Source organism: Phalangium opilio, unplaced genomic scaffold (assembly GCF_054372755.1).
Source record: "Phalangium opilio isolate 3A_F unplaced genomic scaffold, DU_Popi_V2 ptg000217l_1, whole genome shotgun sequence".
In the NCBI taxonomy this organism is placed as follows: domain Eukaryota; kingdom Metazoa; phylum Arthropoda; class Arachnida; order Opiliones; family Phalangiidae; genus Phalangium; species Phalangium opilio.
Window position 1 is genome coordinate 8,340,342 of NW_028324218.1, and position 16,365 is coordinate 8,356,706.

General features: G+C 36.7%; 2 protein-coding genes and 1 long non-coding RNA gene across 3 annotated transcripts in view; all 3 read left to right on the forward strand.

Annotated features, from left to right (window-relative positions):
- LOC149616086 (uncharacterized) overlaps window positions 1-16,365 on the forward strand; it is a 105,407-nt gene that overhangs the window by 9,438 nt on the left and 79,604 nt on the right. The window lies entirely within an intron of this gene.
- On the forward strand, window positions 5,204-8,017 carry LOC149616088 (uncharacterized). The gene is made up of 3 exons (XM_089856962.1): window positions 5,204-5,400; window positions 6,569-7,042; window positions 7,757-8,017. The coding sequence occupies exons 2-3, from the start codon at window positions 6,616-6,618 to the stop codon at window positions 7,843-7,845; spliced, it is 516 nt and encodes a 171-aa protein (XP_089713088.1). The 5' UTR covers window positions 5,204-5,400; window positions 6,569-6,615; the 3' UTR covers window positions 7,846-8,017.
- Window positions 13,843-15,165, forward strand: LOC149616089 (uncharacterized). The gene is made up of 2 exons (XM_089856519.1): window positions 13,843-14,139; window positions 15,025-15,165. The coding sequence occupies exons 1-2, from the start codon at window positions 13,887-13,889 to the stop codon at window positions 15,105-15,107; spliced, it is 336 nt and encodes a 111-aa protein (XP_089712645.1). The 5' UTR covers window positions 13,843-13,886; the 3' UTR covers window positions 15,108-15,165.

A 16,365-nucleotide genomic window follows, 5' to 3' on the forward strand; every position in this document is an offset into this window, starting at 1 on the left:
ATGACTTTCATTTAGTTGGTTATTTAGCAAATTTAGAAAACATTATTTTGGCAAATTTAGAAAACATTATTTTGGCAAATTTAGAAAATATTATTTTGGCAAATTTAGAAAATATTATTTTGGCAAATTTAGAAAATATTATTTTGGCAAATTTATAAAACATTATTTTGGCAGTTTTATAATCATGATTTTTTTTAAATCAAAAATAATAATATTTTCGTGGAATGTAAAATTATGAACCTAAAAATTATGAGAAGTATTCTTTAAATTCTGAAAATATCCATGAAATTACTTTTGGAAATTTCATAAGAATTTTCATATGATGAATGAATTACTGATCATTGTGTAATTACTTCAATTACAAAAACAGTTCAAAGTCTAAATACCATTAATTCCATACCAAGTTCAATACAGCATAATATTTTCAAGGTACCTCAGGTAGTGGTTTCTAATTCCCTCTTAAACTGAACTGAACTGAGTTAGGTTTTAAAGTGCTTCATTTGAAATTACTTCACTTTCTAAATATATTTCAAAAACAGTTTAAATACCATTCATTCCGAGTTCTATACAGCATAATATTTTCAATATAATGTACCTCAGGTAGTGGTTTCTCCTTTCCTCTTAAACTGAACTGTACTGAGTTGAGCTTAGAAGTGCTGCATTTGAAATTACTTCATTTTAGAAATATATTTCAAAAACAGTTCAAAGTTTAAATACCATTCATTCCAAGTTCTGTACAACATAATATTTTCAAGGTAATGTTTCTCAGGAAGTGGTTCACTCTTCCCTCTTAAACTGAACTGAACTGAGTTAGGCTTTAAAGTGCTTCATTTGAAATTACTTCACTTTCCAAATATATTTCAAAAACAGTTCAAAGTTTAAATAAAATTCATTCCGAGTTCTATTCAACATAATATTTTCAAGGTAATGTACCACAGGTAGTGGTTTACCCTCTTAAACTGAACTGAACTGAGTTACGCTTCAAAGTGATTCATTTGAAATTATCATAACTTGAGGTATGAATCTTATCAGATCGACTCGACCTCGACAAATTATTTATATTGAAAAATCCTTCGTCCTACACAATTCAAAAATAAAAAAAAATGTTACGCAAAAAATTATTGTACGCCCTAGATTTTAAAAACGAAAATTGTAGCATTTATATGTAGCAAATAAATCTTCAAGGTAAAAATCTGAGCGTAAAGAAAACTGATAACGAAATGTAATCCTTTATAATTGGAAATTGGGATTTATCATAAGGCCCTGAGATATGTTCCATAAGTTTGTCACTGGTTACAAACTGGAGTTTGTCATGAAGTGACGTAGGTCATAGATTTTTTGTAAAGCGACGCCTGGTGAGGCGCTGTCAAAGGCTTAGTAAAGACTAAATGGGAAGATGAACTGCAAAACCGAGTATAGTCAATTTTCACGTTGCTCTAGAACTAGCTCCCAGTAAGTCTCTAGCATTACGAAGTATAGGCAAGAAGCGATATCTAGTTTACTAGGGAGTAGCTTTAAGATGCCTAAGTATTCGCGCGCCATAGTCCCAGTCCCCCTTTCAAAATACAAGGGGGGACATATGTAATTATCGTCATTCGCGTCGCGCTGACGTGAGTTTTCAAGAACCAATGAGATGCTGGTTGTAATTTAGAGGCGGGGATTAACTCCGGACCTACTATACGTTTGGACTGGAGATAAAGCTTGAAATGTGGCGAATTTATACCTTCTCCCTAGTAAACTAGATATCGCTTCTTGGTATAGGTAGTGTCATGGTAGTGTCATTCTTATGGAACATATTTTATAAACTTATGGGTTTATTTATTCATTTATTTTCTTCCATATCTTTGCTTGGAGAGAATATTTCTTAAAATAACCACAAAAAGGTAGTTGGTGGTATCAGAAGAAAATAGGGGAAGTGGGTAGCCGTAGCCTTGAGCCATACAAGTCGTCCAGTGTTTCTCACTTACAATGGTCGATTCCCCTACCACCCTTAAAATTTGAATCTGGCCAATCGGCGCGAAGCATAAAATAGTACCAGATTTCATTGCGAACGCCACCATGTAGCGAACTGTGGAACTAGCTTGTGTAGTCTGCTTATATTTCTGCTGTGCGTCAGTTTGAGTTAGGGTTACGTCAGGCAACGGGTTAATGCGGATATTGGTTTAATTAAGGACGAAAATTCGGTTATTTAATAAAATGAATGTCGTTAAGAGTACGCAGTGTGATTTAACGTACAAGGAAACTACCGATAAGAAAACTCAGGCTGTGTTGAAAGGAAAAGTAAGACCTACCCAAACCAATCCCAATGTTAAAAATCAAACTACAACAACTTGGATACAACTTTATTACTTTGAACTCTTCCCTAGTTTAAAACTTCGGACAAGTTAATTTTTTCCCTGGAACTTAGAAATACCATTGTATTTAAAAATAAAGACATATTTTAAAATAAGTTATGAATTTAGTACTTACCACTCGATTCCAGCCTATGCCATTCTGCCTGAGTGCCTCACTGCCTCTAGCAGACGCCTCTAGTCAGTTGGAAGGCGTAGGACCGTACTGTCCACAGAATCACGTCACTCGTGTGTTAATGCGCGTAAAAATCCTATCTCTCTTCACCCCCACGGGGAGGGAAATGGCGCGAAAAATCCGTAAACGGGACGCCTCGCGAAGTTGCCCAAGCTACCCACTTCCCCTATTTTCTTCTGGTGGTATTAAAGACGTAACTAGTATTCTAGAGGGCCGGTAGGCCCTTCTAGATAAGATCCCACACCCTCCCGTAATGTTAAATGAAAATTCACAGATTTTCGCCGATTTTCCCATAGGAATAACATGGGGTTTTTGGTGCTCCTGTACATCGAATCATTTAAAAACTAAAGCGAAGTTACGTTTCGGAATACTTTCAAATTAACAAGTAACTATTCAAGGTGTGCCTTTTTCAAGTTTCATGAAAATTAATTAAGTCTAAGTATGTTAATTTAATTAAAAATGTAAGTACCTCAAAAGATTATTCTACAGCAGACGACGCTAATTGTTCATTACTCTACAGTAGACGACGCTAATTTGCCATTTCACCGCCTTGAAACTTTAACTTGATATTTTTCAATAAATATTTATTAAACATTTCTCTGGCGGGTCTATTTTTCGTTTAATTATGTGTCTCGGTTGAAATTCTATACTTAAGATACCTTTTTAATTTATATTTTAGATGTTAGTTTCGACCAAGGCTTAAGTTGCCTTACTTAGGCCATGGATTTATAATGGAAGCTTACGCTTCATGGATATTTCACTGTAGCCTTCAGTAAGGCATAAGGATAGATGGATCAGTGTTGGAAATAAGCATTTTTTTAAAACTGGACCTGTGGCCTAGGTATTTTAATTAAAATAACTGGCCACGGTGCCACTCACTGTAAACGTACAAGGGCAGTGAACGCAATGTCATGGATAATTGTAATCGCAGAGTGGACTGTAAAAGATACGGATTTGATAGTTTAACAAGATATGCGCAAGGCATATTAACGCTGTTTGCAGTGTGATATTGTCTTTAACAAAACCCGAAATTAGGGATTCCCGCTACCAATAAGCAAGGCGTGGAAAAGTACAGGAAAAATATCAATAGCTTAACAACAATCCGTAGTGGCGCAAACGTTGAGTATCCGCATCCCACACCGGCGTCGTCACTCACTCGTGAGATCTAGTCCCGATGCCTCCGAGCAAAGAAAATATACGCTCCGGGAATGGAAGGTATGTCTCGGGGTTGGGCTGATCAAGGAACTTCCGGTCTATGCAATTTCAAAGTAGCCGGAAATACCTCCGTCAACCGAGCCTGCCTTTGGAGCGTACTAGGAGGGGAGAGACAAAAATTTACACTAGAGGAAGCTACAGTTTCCATTCCTGGGGCGTGTATCTTCTTTGCTCCGAGTGTAAGGATTTTCTCGTCGAAAATATGATCGAATTTAGTATAGATGTCGCTAGTGCGGTGGATAATGAAATTCCGGCAAACTCTGCCGCGTAATTTAAATTTACGAAAATGAACGCGAACGCGAAACAGCCAGCCTGCCTGCCAGCTAGCCAGCAAGCCAGCCAGCCTGCTTCCAGCGGTCGCCGTATAAAGCTGTTGCCTATAGGCTTGAAGGAGAGAATAATGGAGTGGAAACCCCCATACCTTAAGCGTTGCCTTTGTACCCCCACCTACGGCACCATAGTCCTCCCATCATCCCCAGCGGTTAGGTAGGGTCGTGCCGGACGAAATTGTAAAGGACGCTCCCTCTATCTCAAAAATAGAAGCTAGTTCTCATTCAAATAAAATGGCGCTACGCGGCAGCACTTAGCAATCGCCTACGGAAAGGTAGGGGCGTGCGCGAGGTACACTGGGAGAGATATGGTGCCGCAGGTCGCCCATCATCATTTCCAATCCATCTGACTCCCTTATCCCTGCTATAGGCAAACAGCTTAAAAATCGTGGCAGGATGTTCGTTTTGAAGTTGACTATTAAGCTCGGGTTCTAAAACGAATTGTGAGCCGTATCTTATAAGAATTAGTAGAAGTGAAAAACCATTTTTAACCTCGTCCTAGAAGTGAAAGATTTCGCATTTCAGGCAAAAAATTGTTTTATAATAGATTAATACAAATGCAGACTGAAGGAACAGATATTATATAAAAAAGGACTTGGTTTGCCCAAGCCTAAAAAGCAAAACGATAAGAGTTTTTTCCAGTTGACTGAAGCGCGGATATTTTATTTTTCTATATAATTTTAAAGACAATCCGTATTTTACTACTCTTTAGAATTTAATTCAATCTCCTGATTTAACTGCTAATGGATTTATTTCCTATAAATTAATTGAAATAAAAAATTACTTATCTCAGATTTTTCAACAATTCCATTTTCGTAAAATTTTATCATGAAAAATCTGAGATAAGTAATTTTTTATTTCAATTAATTTATAGGAAACTAATCCATTACCAGTAAAATCAGGAGATTGAATTAAATTCTAAAGAGTAGTAAAATACGGATTGTCTTTAAAATTATATAGAAAAATAAAATATCCGCGCTTCAGTCAACTGGAAAAAACTCTTATCGTTTTGCTTTTTAGGCTTGGGCAAACCAAGTCCTTTTTTATATAATTTACAATGCCGTTGTCTGATTGCTAGTTTGTCAAGATAGACTCGAGCTGCGTGCAGATGTTCACGGTGAATCCGTGAAGGCAGTCGCTAGGAAAACATGTCCCGAAGATGAATTAATCGGTTAATATTTCACAATGTTTAAGTTGGCCATTGTGTAGGGCCAAGGACAAAAATGTTCTTTACTACAATCTCGCGTATCGAGCGATCAGAAGTACTTGTTTCTTTCCCGTAGAACCTTTAGAAATATTCTTTTTTAGTTGAAAGATCTCAACCTTTGAGGTTCGTAAATTTTTGAGAAATTATTAAAATTTAATTTTGCGATCTATCAATTAAATTATTAAAATTTAATTTTGCGATCTATCAATTAAATTATTAAAATTTAATTTTGCGATCTATCAATTAAATTATGTAATTTTTCTGCTTTTCGAGAAAATCGTGAAATATTTGATGATATCTAGAATATAAAATTTATTTTAATTACGGAAATGAGAGAATTTATCAAAAAAAGAAATATATTAATTTAAATCTGGCAAAGAGGAGCAAACACCACAGGGGTTTAATTCCATCGCGCCCAGATGTACCGCTAGAGGCAGTGCGAGGGTGGCCTCCCAGTGCCATCTGCATGTTGCTTTCTCTTTAAGTATTTAAGGGAATGGTCTATTGGATATGCTTAAAATCAAAATTAATTTTCATAGAAAACATAAGTTTTCGTACCAAAAATAAGAGAGTTTATTGATAGCTATTAACCACTGACATAAGTTCATGAGACATGTTCCATGAGTTTGTCACTGGCTACTGAGAGCTCGTCATGAAGAGACGTAGGTCATAGATTTCCGTAAAGCGACGCCTTGTGAGGCGCTGTGAAAAGGCTCAGTACAGACTAAATAGAAGTCCTGAAAAAGTTAGTATAACCAGAAGTGAGATGAGACTAGAAGTGAAGGGCTCTAGCATTGATAGTATATCCTGGCACTAGTGAACAAATTTGAGGATTTTATGCCGCTTCCCACGCGCCTACGCTAGAGAGAAAAAAATTGGTCGAGTTCCAAAAATATTTCCTACCCCCTTCCCCTCAACCTAAAGCCGCGTAACACGGACGCGGCTCCTTGAATCTAGTTCGGCCGTCTACCACCGCGAGCGTCTCACGTTTTGGAGGGGAAATTCTGATACCGCCACCAGAGGGCCAACCGTTGGTGTGTTATCAAGAATATTCACTTTCGAGGAGTGAAGAATTTGGTTAGCTCAGTACTTCTGGTCTCATCTCACTTCTGGTATAACAAATTCTCGCGTCTTTCTCGAACTAGCTCTCAGTATGTCTCTAGCATTGCTAATTATAAGTATTGTCATATTTATGGAACGTATCTTATAAACTTATGCTACTGAAAAAATGAAAATTTATCAAAATAATTCTTCTATTTATTTTTTTTTAAAAAACCTCTCTCCCTTTCAGGTACTTCAACATACTATCAACCGTGTAACACAACTTGAAAAGCAAAAATGTCATCTTTTCTGAAAACCTTGGGTTTCCTCATGGCCTACTCAATTTGTTACTTAACGTCCAAAGCTTTCGCTATCAAAGTCTGCAACGCCTACGACTACAAAGAAGCCGTCGTTCAAGCTTGCAATTTCTATAAGAGAAGCGCCCCTGATGGCAACAACGTGCCGCGACCAGGATCGGCCTATTACGCCCCTAGGCCACCCTTCAGTCCTGATGAGTACCCAACACTTAGAGAAATGGAAAGAAATGACCCCTTACGAGCTCCGCCAATAAACACAAGGGATTTGTCGTACAGTAGCCCATACTTTGCTGATTTCCCTCATCCATTCATGTCCTCTTCTAGTTACCAACCGTCCCATTACTTTCGGCAAGGTGCTTCAAGATACTATCCTTTGCCGTCCAATTCGAGAGTCCGTCGTAGCGCAAGTAAAATTTTTTGGGAATTAAAATTGCATGCTATCATAAGGTTATAATGTATATTGTAAGGCTTCCTAAATCGTGCTCTGCTTTAGCCATGCTATCATAAGATATGTTCCATATGTATGAAACTACCTATACTTCGTAATGCTAGAGACTTACTGAGAGCTAGTTCGATAACGACGCAAGAATTGATTACACTCGGTTTTGCATTCCATCTTATCCTATTTAGTCTGTACTAAGCCTTTCACGGCGCCTCACCGGTCGTCGATTTACGTCATCTATGTTGTTTCACCTAAGTCACTTCATTAAAAGCTCTCAGTTACCAGTGACAAACTCAGGGAACATATCTTATGAACTTATGTTGCTAGAAATCAAAACTAGAGTTAAATTAACGCAGTTTTGAAGTCCAATTCTTTATTTAGTCAGTAGTAAGCATTTGACCTTGCCTTACAAGATGTCGCTTTATGAGAGTTTCCGGGTTCTTACGTCACCCATGAACTAGCACTTTATATCGCGTGTCAAAATTATATTTACTAAGCGTTGTTTAGAGTATGCGTTGTCCCGCTTGAATAGCGTCGCCAGATGTCGCTATGACCGTCACGCAAGCCTTGGCGCAATTTTTCATACGCGAGTAACGCGACACTTCAAAAACCGTTAATGTGTAGTAAGCTTTGACGTTATTTCCAAATCGATATATCTCAATTTCAATCTGTATTTTAGCAAGTAACGAAGCAGCAGTACAGCAATTAGTCCGAGAATGCTGTTTCGAAGATTGTCCGGTTTACAGATTTATATTGCTGTGTCATTGAGCCTCCTCTAAATATGGAGTTTCCAGCTCGTTATGTATTTGTATCAAGACTTTTTTATATTATTTTGTACCTTAATGTCTTCTATTAGACTTACTGTAATAACGTAATAAAAAATTATAAAACACATCCATCGTAAAATTATCTACAGCATATAAATTTTCGTTCTTATACTGCCGCACCTGAATTTCTGTCGGCGTCTAGCGCCTCATAGGGAATTGTTTTGGCAATTAAAATGAACCGTACAAGATGGAAGCCTCCATAGAAAGAAGGTAAGCAAATTGTAAATTTACTTAGTAATTAAAATTAAACCATAGGTAAATTATTATAAAATATAATTTGACCCATATCGTTATCTTGTACCGTTCTTAAAACCGCCCTAATTGTACTTTTAAAAAAGAAATTCGTAAATTAGGAATGGTAGGCCTAGAGCTATCTAGCCACGTTGTCGTTGGCAGATTACAATACTATTGGTTACGATATCCCAAGAGTCAGGATAACTTAAACTTTAGTGCAGTGTTGTCAGGCCCTCTGAATCAAACCGAACTGCTAGCCTTTATCTCAGCAATCTCTTGACTCAGCAACTGCCTGGCAATGCTGGGGTGACGGCAAAAAAACCACGAGTATCAGGCAGGAAGATGGACTGCAAAACCGACTGTACTCAATTCCGGCGTCGTTCTAGCTGTCAGTAAGTCTTGTAATCTATCTATATCTATATAAATCAAAGTCCTGACTGACTGACTGACTGACTGACTGACAGACAGACTGACTGACTGATAATCAACGCCCAGCCCAAACCGCTTGCCCTAGAAGACTGAAAATTTGCAGGAACGTTACTCATAAGTAGTAGGCGCGTACTAAGAAAGATTTTTCCGATCCGCCGCCATCTTAAAAAATGGCGCCCAGAAATTGAAAAAATATTCTCTATGCAATTAAGTACGCGTGCGTTTCAACCAATTTCACAAATATTTAGTACACTGGTTTGCTTTAACCTTAAGACTGGCTGAATGGTCTTTCGGGTTCGATTTATCGCCATCTTTTAAAATGGCGCCCAGAAATGTAAGAAAATATTCTCTATGCAGTAAAGTCCGCGCATTTCGACCGATTTCACAAATATTTAGTACAATGGTTTACTTTAACCTATAGACGGGCTGAATGGTATTTTGGGTTCGATTTGTTGCCATCTTTTTAAATGGCGGCCAAAAACTTAAAAATCCTTCTTTATGGAATAATGTCCGCGTGAAAAGTAATAAAACATATCCCGACGGGCTGACGGACTGTGCCGAGTGCCTTCGCTCCTAGGGTGCTAAAAATATTAGTCATCAGTAAAATCTACACATTCTTTATATAATTTTAGATGGAAGTTCTTATTACATGCGAGCGACGCCGCGGGTAACGGCTAGTACGAAGTATATGAACTTATGTAGTAAATAATTTCGAATCTTACAATGGTCGTCAATACGTCAGATTGAAGTATAGTTCTAAATCACTATGGTAATATGCATCCTATTGAAATAAAATCTGAATAGGTTAATAATTTTAATCTAAATTACATCCTATTGAAATAAAATCTGAATAGGTTAATAATTTTAATCAATATCTATGGCCTTATTTCCAATACGATGTAATTCAAACTATGAAATATGGATGTGTCAAAGAACAGCATATAAGTATTGAAATAAAATCTGAATAGGTTAATAATTTTAATCAAAATTACATCCTATTGAAATAAAATCTGAATAGGTTAATAATTTTAATCAAAATCTATGGCCTTATTTTCAATACGATGTAATTCAAACTATGAAATATGGATGTGTCAAAGAACAGCATATAAGTATTGAAATAAAATCTGAATAGGTTAATAATTTTAATCAAAATTACATCCTATGGAAATAAAATCTGAATAGGTTAATAATTTTAATCAAAATCTATGGCCTTATTTTGAATACGATGTAATTCAAACTATGAAATATGGATGTGTCAAAGAACAGCATATAAGTATTCGCGCGCCATAGTCCTAGTACCCACTTCAAAATACAAGGCGGAACGTAAAAGGAGGCCAGGCTATTTCACCTCTGCTCAGTCGGAAAATACCTAATTTTCGTCATTCGTAGTGCTGAGGTAAGTTTTCAAGAACCAATGAGATGCTGGTTGTAATTTAGAGGCGGGGATTAACTCCGGACCTACGTTTAGACTGGAGATAAAGCTAGAAATGTGGCAAATTTATTCCTTCTCCCTAGTAAACTAGATATCGTTTCTTGGTATTGGTAGTGTCATTCTTATGGAACATATTTTGTCCCGAAGATGAATTAATCGGTTAATATTTCACAATGTTTAAGTTCGCCATTGTGTAGGGTCTAGGACAAAAATGTTCTTTACTGCAATCTCGCGTATCGAGCGATCAGAAGTACTTGTTTCTTTCGCCTAGAACCTTAAGAAATATTTATTTTTTGTTGAAAGATTTCGGCCTTTAAGGTTCGTAAATTTTTTTAAGAAATTATTAAAATTTAATTTTGCGATATCTATTAAAGAAATTAACTTTTCTACTTTTCGAGAAAATCGTGAAATATCTTATGATATCTAGTGCATAAAATTTATATTAATTAATGAAATGAGGGAATTAATCGAGAAAAAAAATTAAAAGAAATTCTCTAGCATTTGAAAGCCTTGCTAATTATAAGTAGTGTCATACTTATATGGAACGTATCTTATAAACCTATGCTGCTGAAGATGTACAATTTTACTGAAATAATTCATTACTTAATCATTTATAAAAAAACCTCTCCTTTTCAGGTACTTCAACATACTATCAACCTTGTAACGTAACTTGAAAAACCAAAATGTCGTCTTTTCTGAAAACATTGAGTCTCCTCATGGCCTGCTCAATTTGTTGTTTAACGTCCAAAGCTTTCGCTATCAAAGTCTGCAACTACGACGACTTCCTAATTGCCTACGTTAAAACATGCGTTGCCCCAAAGAGAAGCGTCCCTAACTTTCCTGATTTCCCGCATCCATTGATGTCCTCTTCGAGTTACCAACAGTCTCACTTTCGGCAAGGTGCTTTGCCGTTCAATTCGAGAGTCCGTCGCGATAGTAAATATTTTTGGGAATTAAATTTGCTTTAAAGTATCTTGTAAGGCTTCCTTAATCTTGCTACGCTTTAGCCTTGCTAGCAGAGCTAGTTCGATAACGACGCGAGAATTGATTACATTCGGTTTTGCAGTCCCATCTTATCCTATTTAGTCTGTACAAAGCCTTTGACGGCGCCTCACCAGGCGTCGCTTACGTGATCTATGTCGTTTTACCTAAGTCACTTCATTACAAGTTCTCAGTAACCAATGACAAACTTATGGAACATATCTTATGAACTTATGTTGCTAGTTAGAAAACACGGGGTTTGAAGTCCAACACTCTATTTAGTCAATAGTAAACATTTGACCTTGCCTTATCAGGAGTCGCTGTACGAGAGTCACCCCAGAACCCGCTCTTATTATCCATTGTCAAACTTATACTTACTAAGCGCTGTGTACGAGTTTCCCCCCTTGAATAGCGTGGCTAGATGTCGCTATGACCGTCACGCAAGCCTTGGCGCGATTTTTCATAGGCGTACGCTACGCAACACTTCAAAACCCGTTAACGTGTAGTAAGCTTAATTGAACGTTATTTCCAAATCAATATATCTAATTAATTTCAATCTGTATTTTAGAATATGGAGATATGATGAAATTAATTGGAGAATGCTGTAAAACCGATTGTGAAATGAACGCATTAAAATGGCTGTGTCCTGAATTTCATAATTGAGCCCCTCTAAATACGGAGTTTCCTGCTCGTTATGTATTTGTATCAAGACTTTTTGACATTATTTTGTACCTTAATGTCTTCTATTAAACTTAGTGTAATAACGTATTAGTAAAATTATAAAACATATCCAACGATTCCTCACCTATCTCAACTTAATCTTCAGTGCAGTGTTGTCAGGCCCTCTGTGAGTCAAATTGGTCGCGTACTGAATCAAACTGAACTGCTAGCCTTTATCTCAGCAATCTTAGGACTCAGCAACGGCCTGGCAACACTGGGGTGACGGCAAAAACCCCCGAGTATCAGGTGTCATATTTTAATGTACAATATTATCAAATAGCCATTGAATTGTTATATTTATTCATTATTTTATTCATTAGTTTTTCAAATACACCGTATTTCCATAGAACACAACTTTTCGTTCCTAAAAGAAAAGGGAAAATTGTTTATCGTAATTAATTATATCATACAACTAGAATATTATTTTATAAGTTGTAGTTGCTCTATCGATAATAGCGTTACGATGTACCGGCAAGATTCGTTAGAGCTAGTTTATGTTTCAGTTCATAATTTGACTAGAAAATTATTTTTCAAATTAAGTTAGTTGTGGCCTATTGTTTAAGAGTATGAAGGGTAATCGTTGTGGCCGTTGAAACGAGATGAGACGACGAAGAAGAATGGGCGAGTTCGAGAGTACACGCCGATATTGGTTCGACTTCCGGAGGTGAGACCACCGGTTGGCCTTTGGTTTGGTTTCCCTGTTTCACCCTCTACTTGCGATTCCAATTGTGATCCCTCCTGATGGTAAATAACATGTGATTTATTTTCAAATTTGATAAGAGAACACCAATTTAGTCTGTATATAAGTCATCAATATCTATTCATAAGATATTTTCCGTAAGTTTGTCACTGGTTAATGAGAACTAGTCATGAAGGTAGGTGAAACGTCATAGATTCTCGTAAAGCGACACCTGATGAGACGTTGTCAAAGGCTTAGTACACACTAAATAGGAAGATGGACTGCAAAACCGACTGTACTCAATTCCGGCGTCGTTCTCGAACTAGTTCTCAGTAAGTTTCTAGTAATACGTAGGATGTAGTAAATAATTTCGAATCTTACAATGGTCGTGAATACGTCAGATTGAAGTATAGTTCTAAATCACTGTGGTAATATACATCCTATTGAAATAAAATCTGAATAGGTTACTAATTTTAATCAAAATCTATGGCCTTATTTTCAATACGATGTAATTCAAACTATGAAATGCGGATGTGTCAAAGAACAGCAGAAGAGTATTGAAATATAATCTGAATAGGTTAATAATTTTAATCAAAATCTATTGCCTTATTTTCAATACGATGTAATTCAAACTATGAAATATGGATGTGTCAAAGAACAGAATATAAGTATTCGCGCGCCATAGTCCTAGTACCCACTTGAAAATACAAGGCGGAACGTAAAAGGAGGCCAGGCTATTTCACCTCTGCTCAGTCGGAAACTACCTAATTTTCGTTATTCGTAGCGCTGACGTAAGTTTTCAAGAACCAATGAGATGCTGGTTGTAATTTAGAGGCAGGGATTAAATCCGGACCTACGTTTGTTTGGACTGGAGATAGAGCTAGAAATGTGGCAAATTTATACCTTCTCCCTAGTAAACTAGATATCGTTTCTTGGTATAGGTAGTGTCATTCTTATGGAACATATTTTGTCCCGAAGATGAATTAATCGGTTAATATTTCACAATGTTTAAGTTGGCTATTGTGTAGGGCCTATTACAAAAAATGTTCTTTAATGCAATCTCGCGTATCGAGCGATCAGAAGTACTTGTTTCTTTCGCGTAGAACCTTTAGAAATATTATTTTTTAGTTGAAAGATTTCGACCTTTTAGGTTCGTAAATTTTTTAAGAAATTATTAAAATTTAATTTTGCTATATCTAATAAGAAATTAACTTTTCTACTTTTCGAGAAAATCGCGAAATATTTGATGACAAAAAATTTATATTAATTAAGGAAATGAGGGAATTTATCAAAAAATTTAAAAAAAAGGTCTCTAGCATTTGAAAGCCTCTAGTATTGCTAATTATAAGTAGTGTCATACTTATATGGAACGTATCTTATAAACCTATGCTACTGAAGATATAAAATTTTAATGAAATAATTCATTGCTTAATCATTTATAAAAAACCTCTCCTTTTCAGGTACTTCAACATACTATCAACCGTGTAACGTAACTTGAAAAACCAAAATGTCACCTTTTGTGAAAACATTGAGTCTCCTCATGGCCTGCTCAATTTGTTGTTTAACGTCCAAAGCTTTCGCTCTCAAAATCTGCACCGCGTACGACTACAAAGAAGCCGTCGTTGCAGCATGCAATTACTACGAGAGAAGCGCCCCTAACTTTCCTGATTTCCCGCATCCATTGAGGTCCTCTTCGAGTTACCAACCGTCTCACTTTCGGCAAGGTGCTTTGCCGTTCAATTCGAGAGTCCGTCGCGATGGTAAATATTTTTGGGAATTTAATTTGCTTTAAAGTATCTTGTAAGGCTTCCTAAATCTTGCTACGCTTTAGCCTTGCTAGCATAAGTTTAAAAGATATGTTCCATAAGTATGACACTACCAATACTTCGTAATGCTAGAGACTAAAGGAAGTGGTCCACTAAGCCTTGTGAAACCGTATCGTTAACGTAACTTCACGTATCCAACTACAAACAGAACGCCATCTGATAACGTTTCTTAAACGATGCTTTCGCACTTAGGTAATGGGCGAACCCTTTCGGATGATTTGCGAACTTAAAACCATAACGATACGGTTTCGCAAGGCTAAGGACTACTTGGTTACTGAGAGCTAGTTCGATAACGACGCTAGAATTGATTACATTCGGTTTTGCAGTCCATCTTATCCTATTTAGTCTGTACTAAGCCTTTGACGGCGCCTCACCAGGCGTCGCTTACGTCATCTATGTCGTTTCATCTAAGTCACTTCATTACAAGTTCTCAGTAACCAGTGACAAACTTATGGAACATATCTTATGAATTTATGTTGCTAGTTAGAAAAGGAATTGAGAATTAGCACGGGGTTTGAAGTCCAACACTCTATTTAGTCAATAGTAAGCATTTGACCTTGCCTTATCGGGAGTCGCTGTACGAGAGTCACCCCAGAACCCGCTCTTATTATCCATTGTCAAACTTATACTTACTAAGCGCTGTGTACGAGTTTCCCCCTTGAACAGCGTGGCCAGATGTCGCTATGACCGTCACGCAAGTCTTGGCGCGATTTTTCATACGCGTACGCTACGCAACACTTCAAAAACCCGTTAATGTGTAGTAAGCTTGAACGTTATTTCCAAATCAATATATCTAATTAATTTCAATCTGTATTTTAGCAAATGCCGACGTGCAGCAATTAATTCGAGAATGCTGTTATAACGATTGTGAAGTTACCAGACTTCTATTGCTGTGTGCTTGAGCCGCCTCTATATACGGAGTCTCCTGCTCGTTATGTATTTGTAACAAGACTTTTTGACATTATTTTGTACCTTAATGTCTTCTATTAGACTTAGTGTAATAAAGTATTAATAAAGTATTAAAAAATTATAAAACATATCCATCGATTCCTCACCTATCTCAACTTAATCTTCAGTGCAGTGTTGTCAGGACCTCTGTGAGTCAAATTGGTCGCGTACTGAATCAAACTGAACTGCTAGCCTTTATCTCAGCAATCTTAGGACTCGGCAACGGCCTGGCAACACTGGGGTGACGGCAAAAACCCCCGAGTATCAGGTGTCATGTTGTAATGTACAATATCATCAAATAGCCTTGAAAAGTTTTATTTATTCATTATTTTATTCATTAGTTTTTCAAATACACCGTATTTCCATAGAACACAACTTTTCGTTCCTAAAAGAAAAGCGAAAATTGTTTATCGTAATTAATTATGTCATACGACTAGAATATTATTTTATAAGTTGTAGTTGTTCTATCGCTAATAGCTTTACGATGTACCGGCAAGATTCGTCAGAGCTAGATTATGTTTCAGTTCATAATTTGACTAGAAAATTGTTTTTCAAATTAAGTTAGTAGTGGCCTATTGTTTAAGAGTATGAAGGGTAATCGTTGTGGCCATTGAAGTGAGATGAGACGACGAAGAAGAATGGACGAGTTCGAGAGTACACGCCGATATTGGTTCGACGTCCGGAGGTGAGACCACCGGTTGGCCTTTGGTTAGATTTCCCTGTTTCACCCTCTACTTGCGATTCCAATTGTGATCCCTCCTGGATGGTCAATAAATTAGATTTATTTTCAAATTTGACAAGATAACACCAATTTCATTGATGAAACGTCATAGATTCTCGTAAAGCGACGCCTGATGAGACGTGTTCAAAGGCTTAGTACACACTAAATAGGAAGATGGACTGCAAAACCGACGGTACTCAATTCCGGCGTCGTTCTCGAACTAGCTCTCAGTAAGTCTCTAGTAATACGAAGTATACAGTATGTATTATGTAGTAAATAATTTCGAATCTTTCAATGGTCGTCAATACGTCAGATTGAAGTACAGTTCTAAATTACTATGGTAATATACATCCTATTGAAATAAAATCTGAATAGGTTACTAATTTTAATCAAAATCTATGGCCTTATTTTCAATACCTTGTAATTCAAACTATGAAATATGGATGTGCCAAAGAACAACATATAAGTATTGAAATAAAATCTGAATAGGT

What these genes read in the sequence shown, in the direction of transcription:
- LOC149616088 (XM_089856962.1), top strand. Translation starts at nt 6,616, where the DNA reads ATGTCATCTTTTCTGAAAACCTTGGGTTTCCTCATGGCCTACTCAATT. An exon ending in GAGAGTCCGTCGTAGCGCAA is followed by an intron (nt 7,043 to 7,756) that starts GTAAAATTTTTT and finishes TCTGTATTTTAG; the next exon opens with CAAGTAACGAAGCAGCAGTA.
- LOC149616089 (XM_089856519.1), top strand. Translation starts at nt 13,887, where the DNA reads ATGTCACCTTTTGTGAAAACATTGAGTCTCCTCATGGCCTGCTCAATT. An exon ending in TTCGAGAGTCCGTCGCGATG is followed by an intron (nt 14,140 to 15,024) that starts GTAAATATTTTT and finishes TCTGTATTTTAG; the next exon opens with CAAATGCCGACGTGCAGCAA.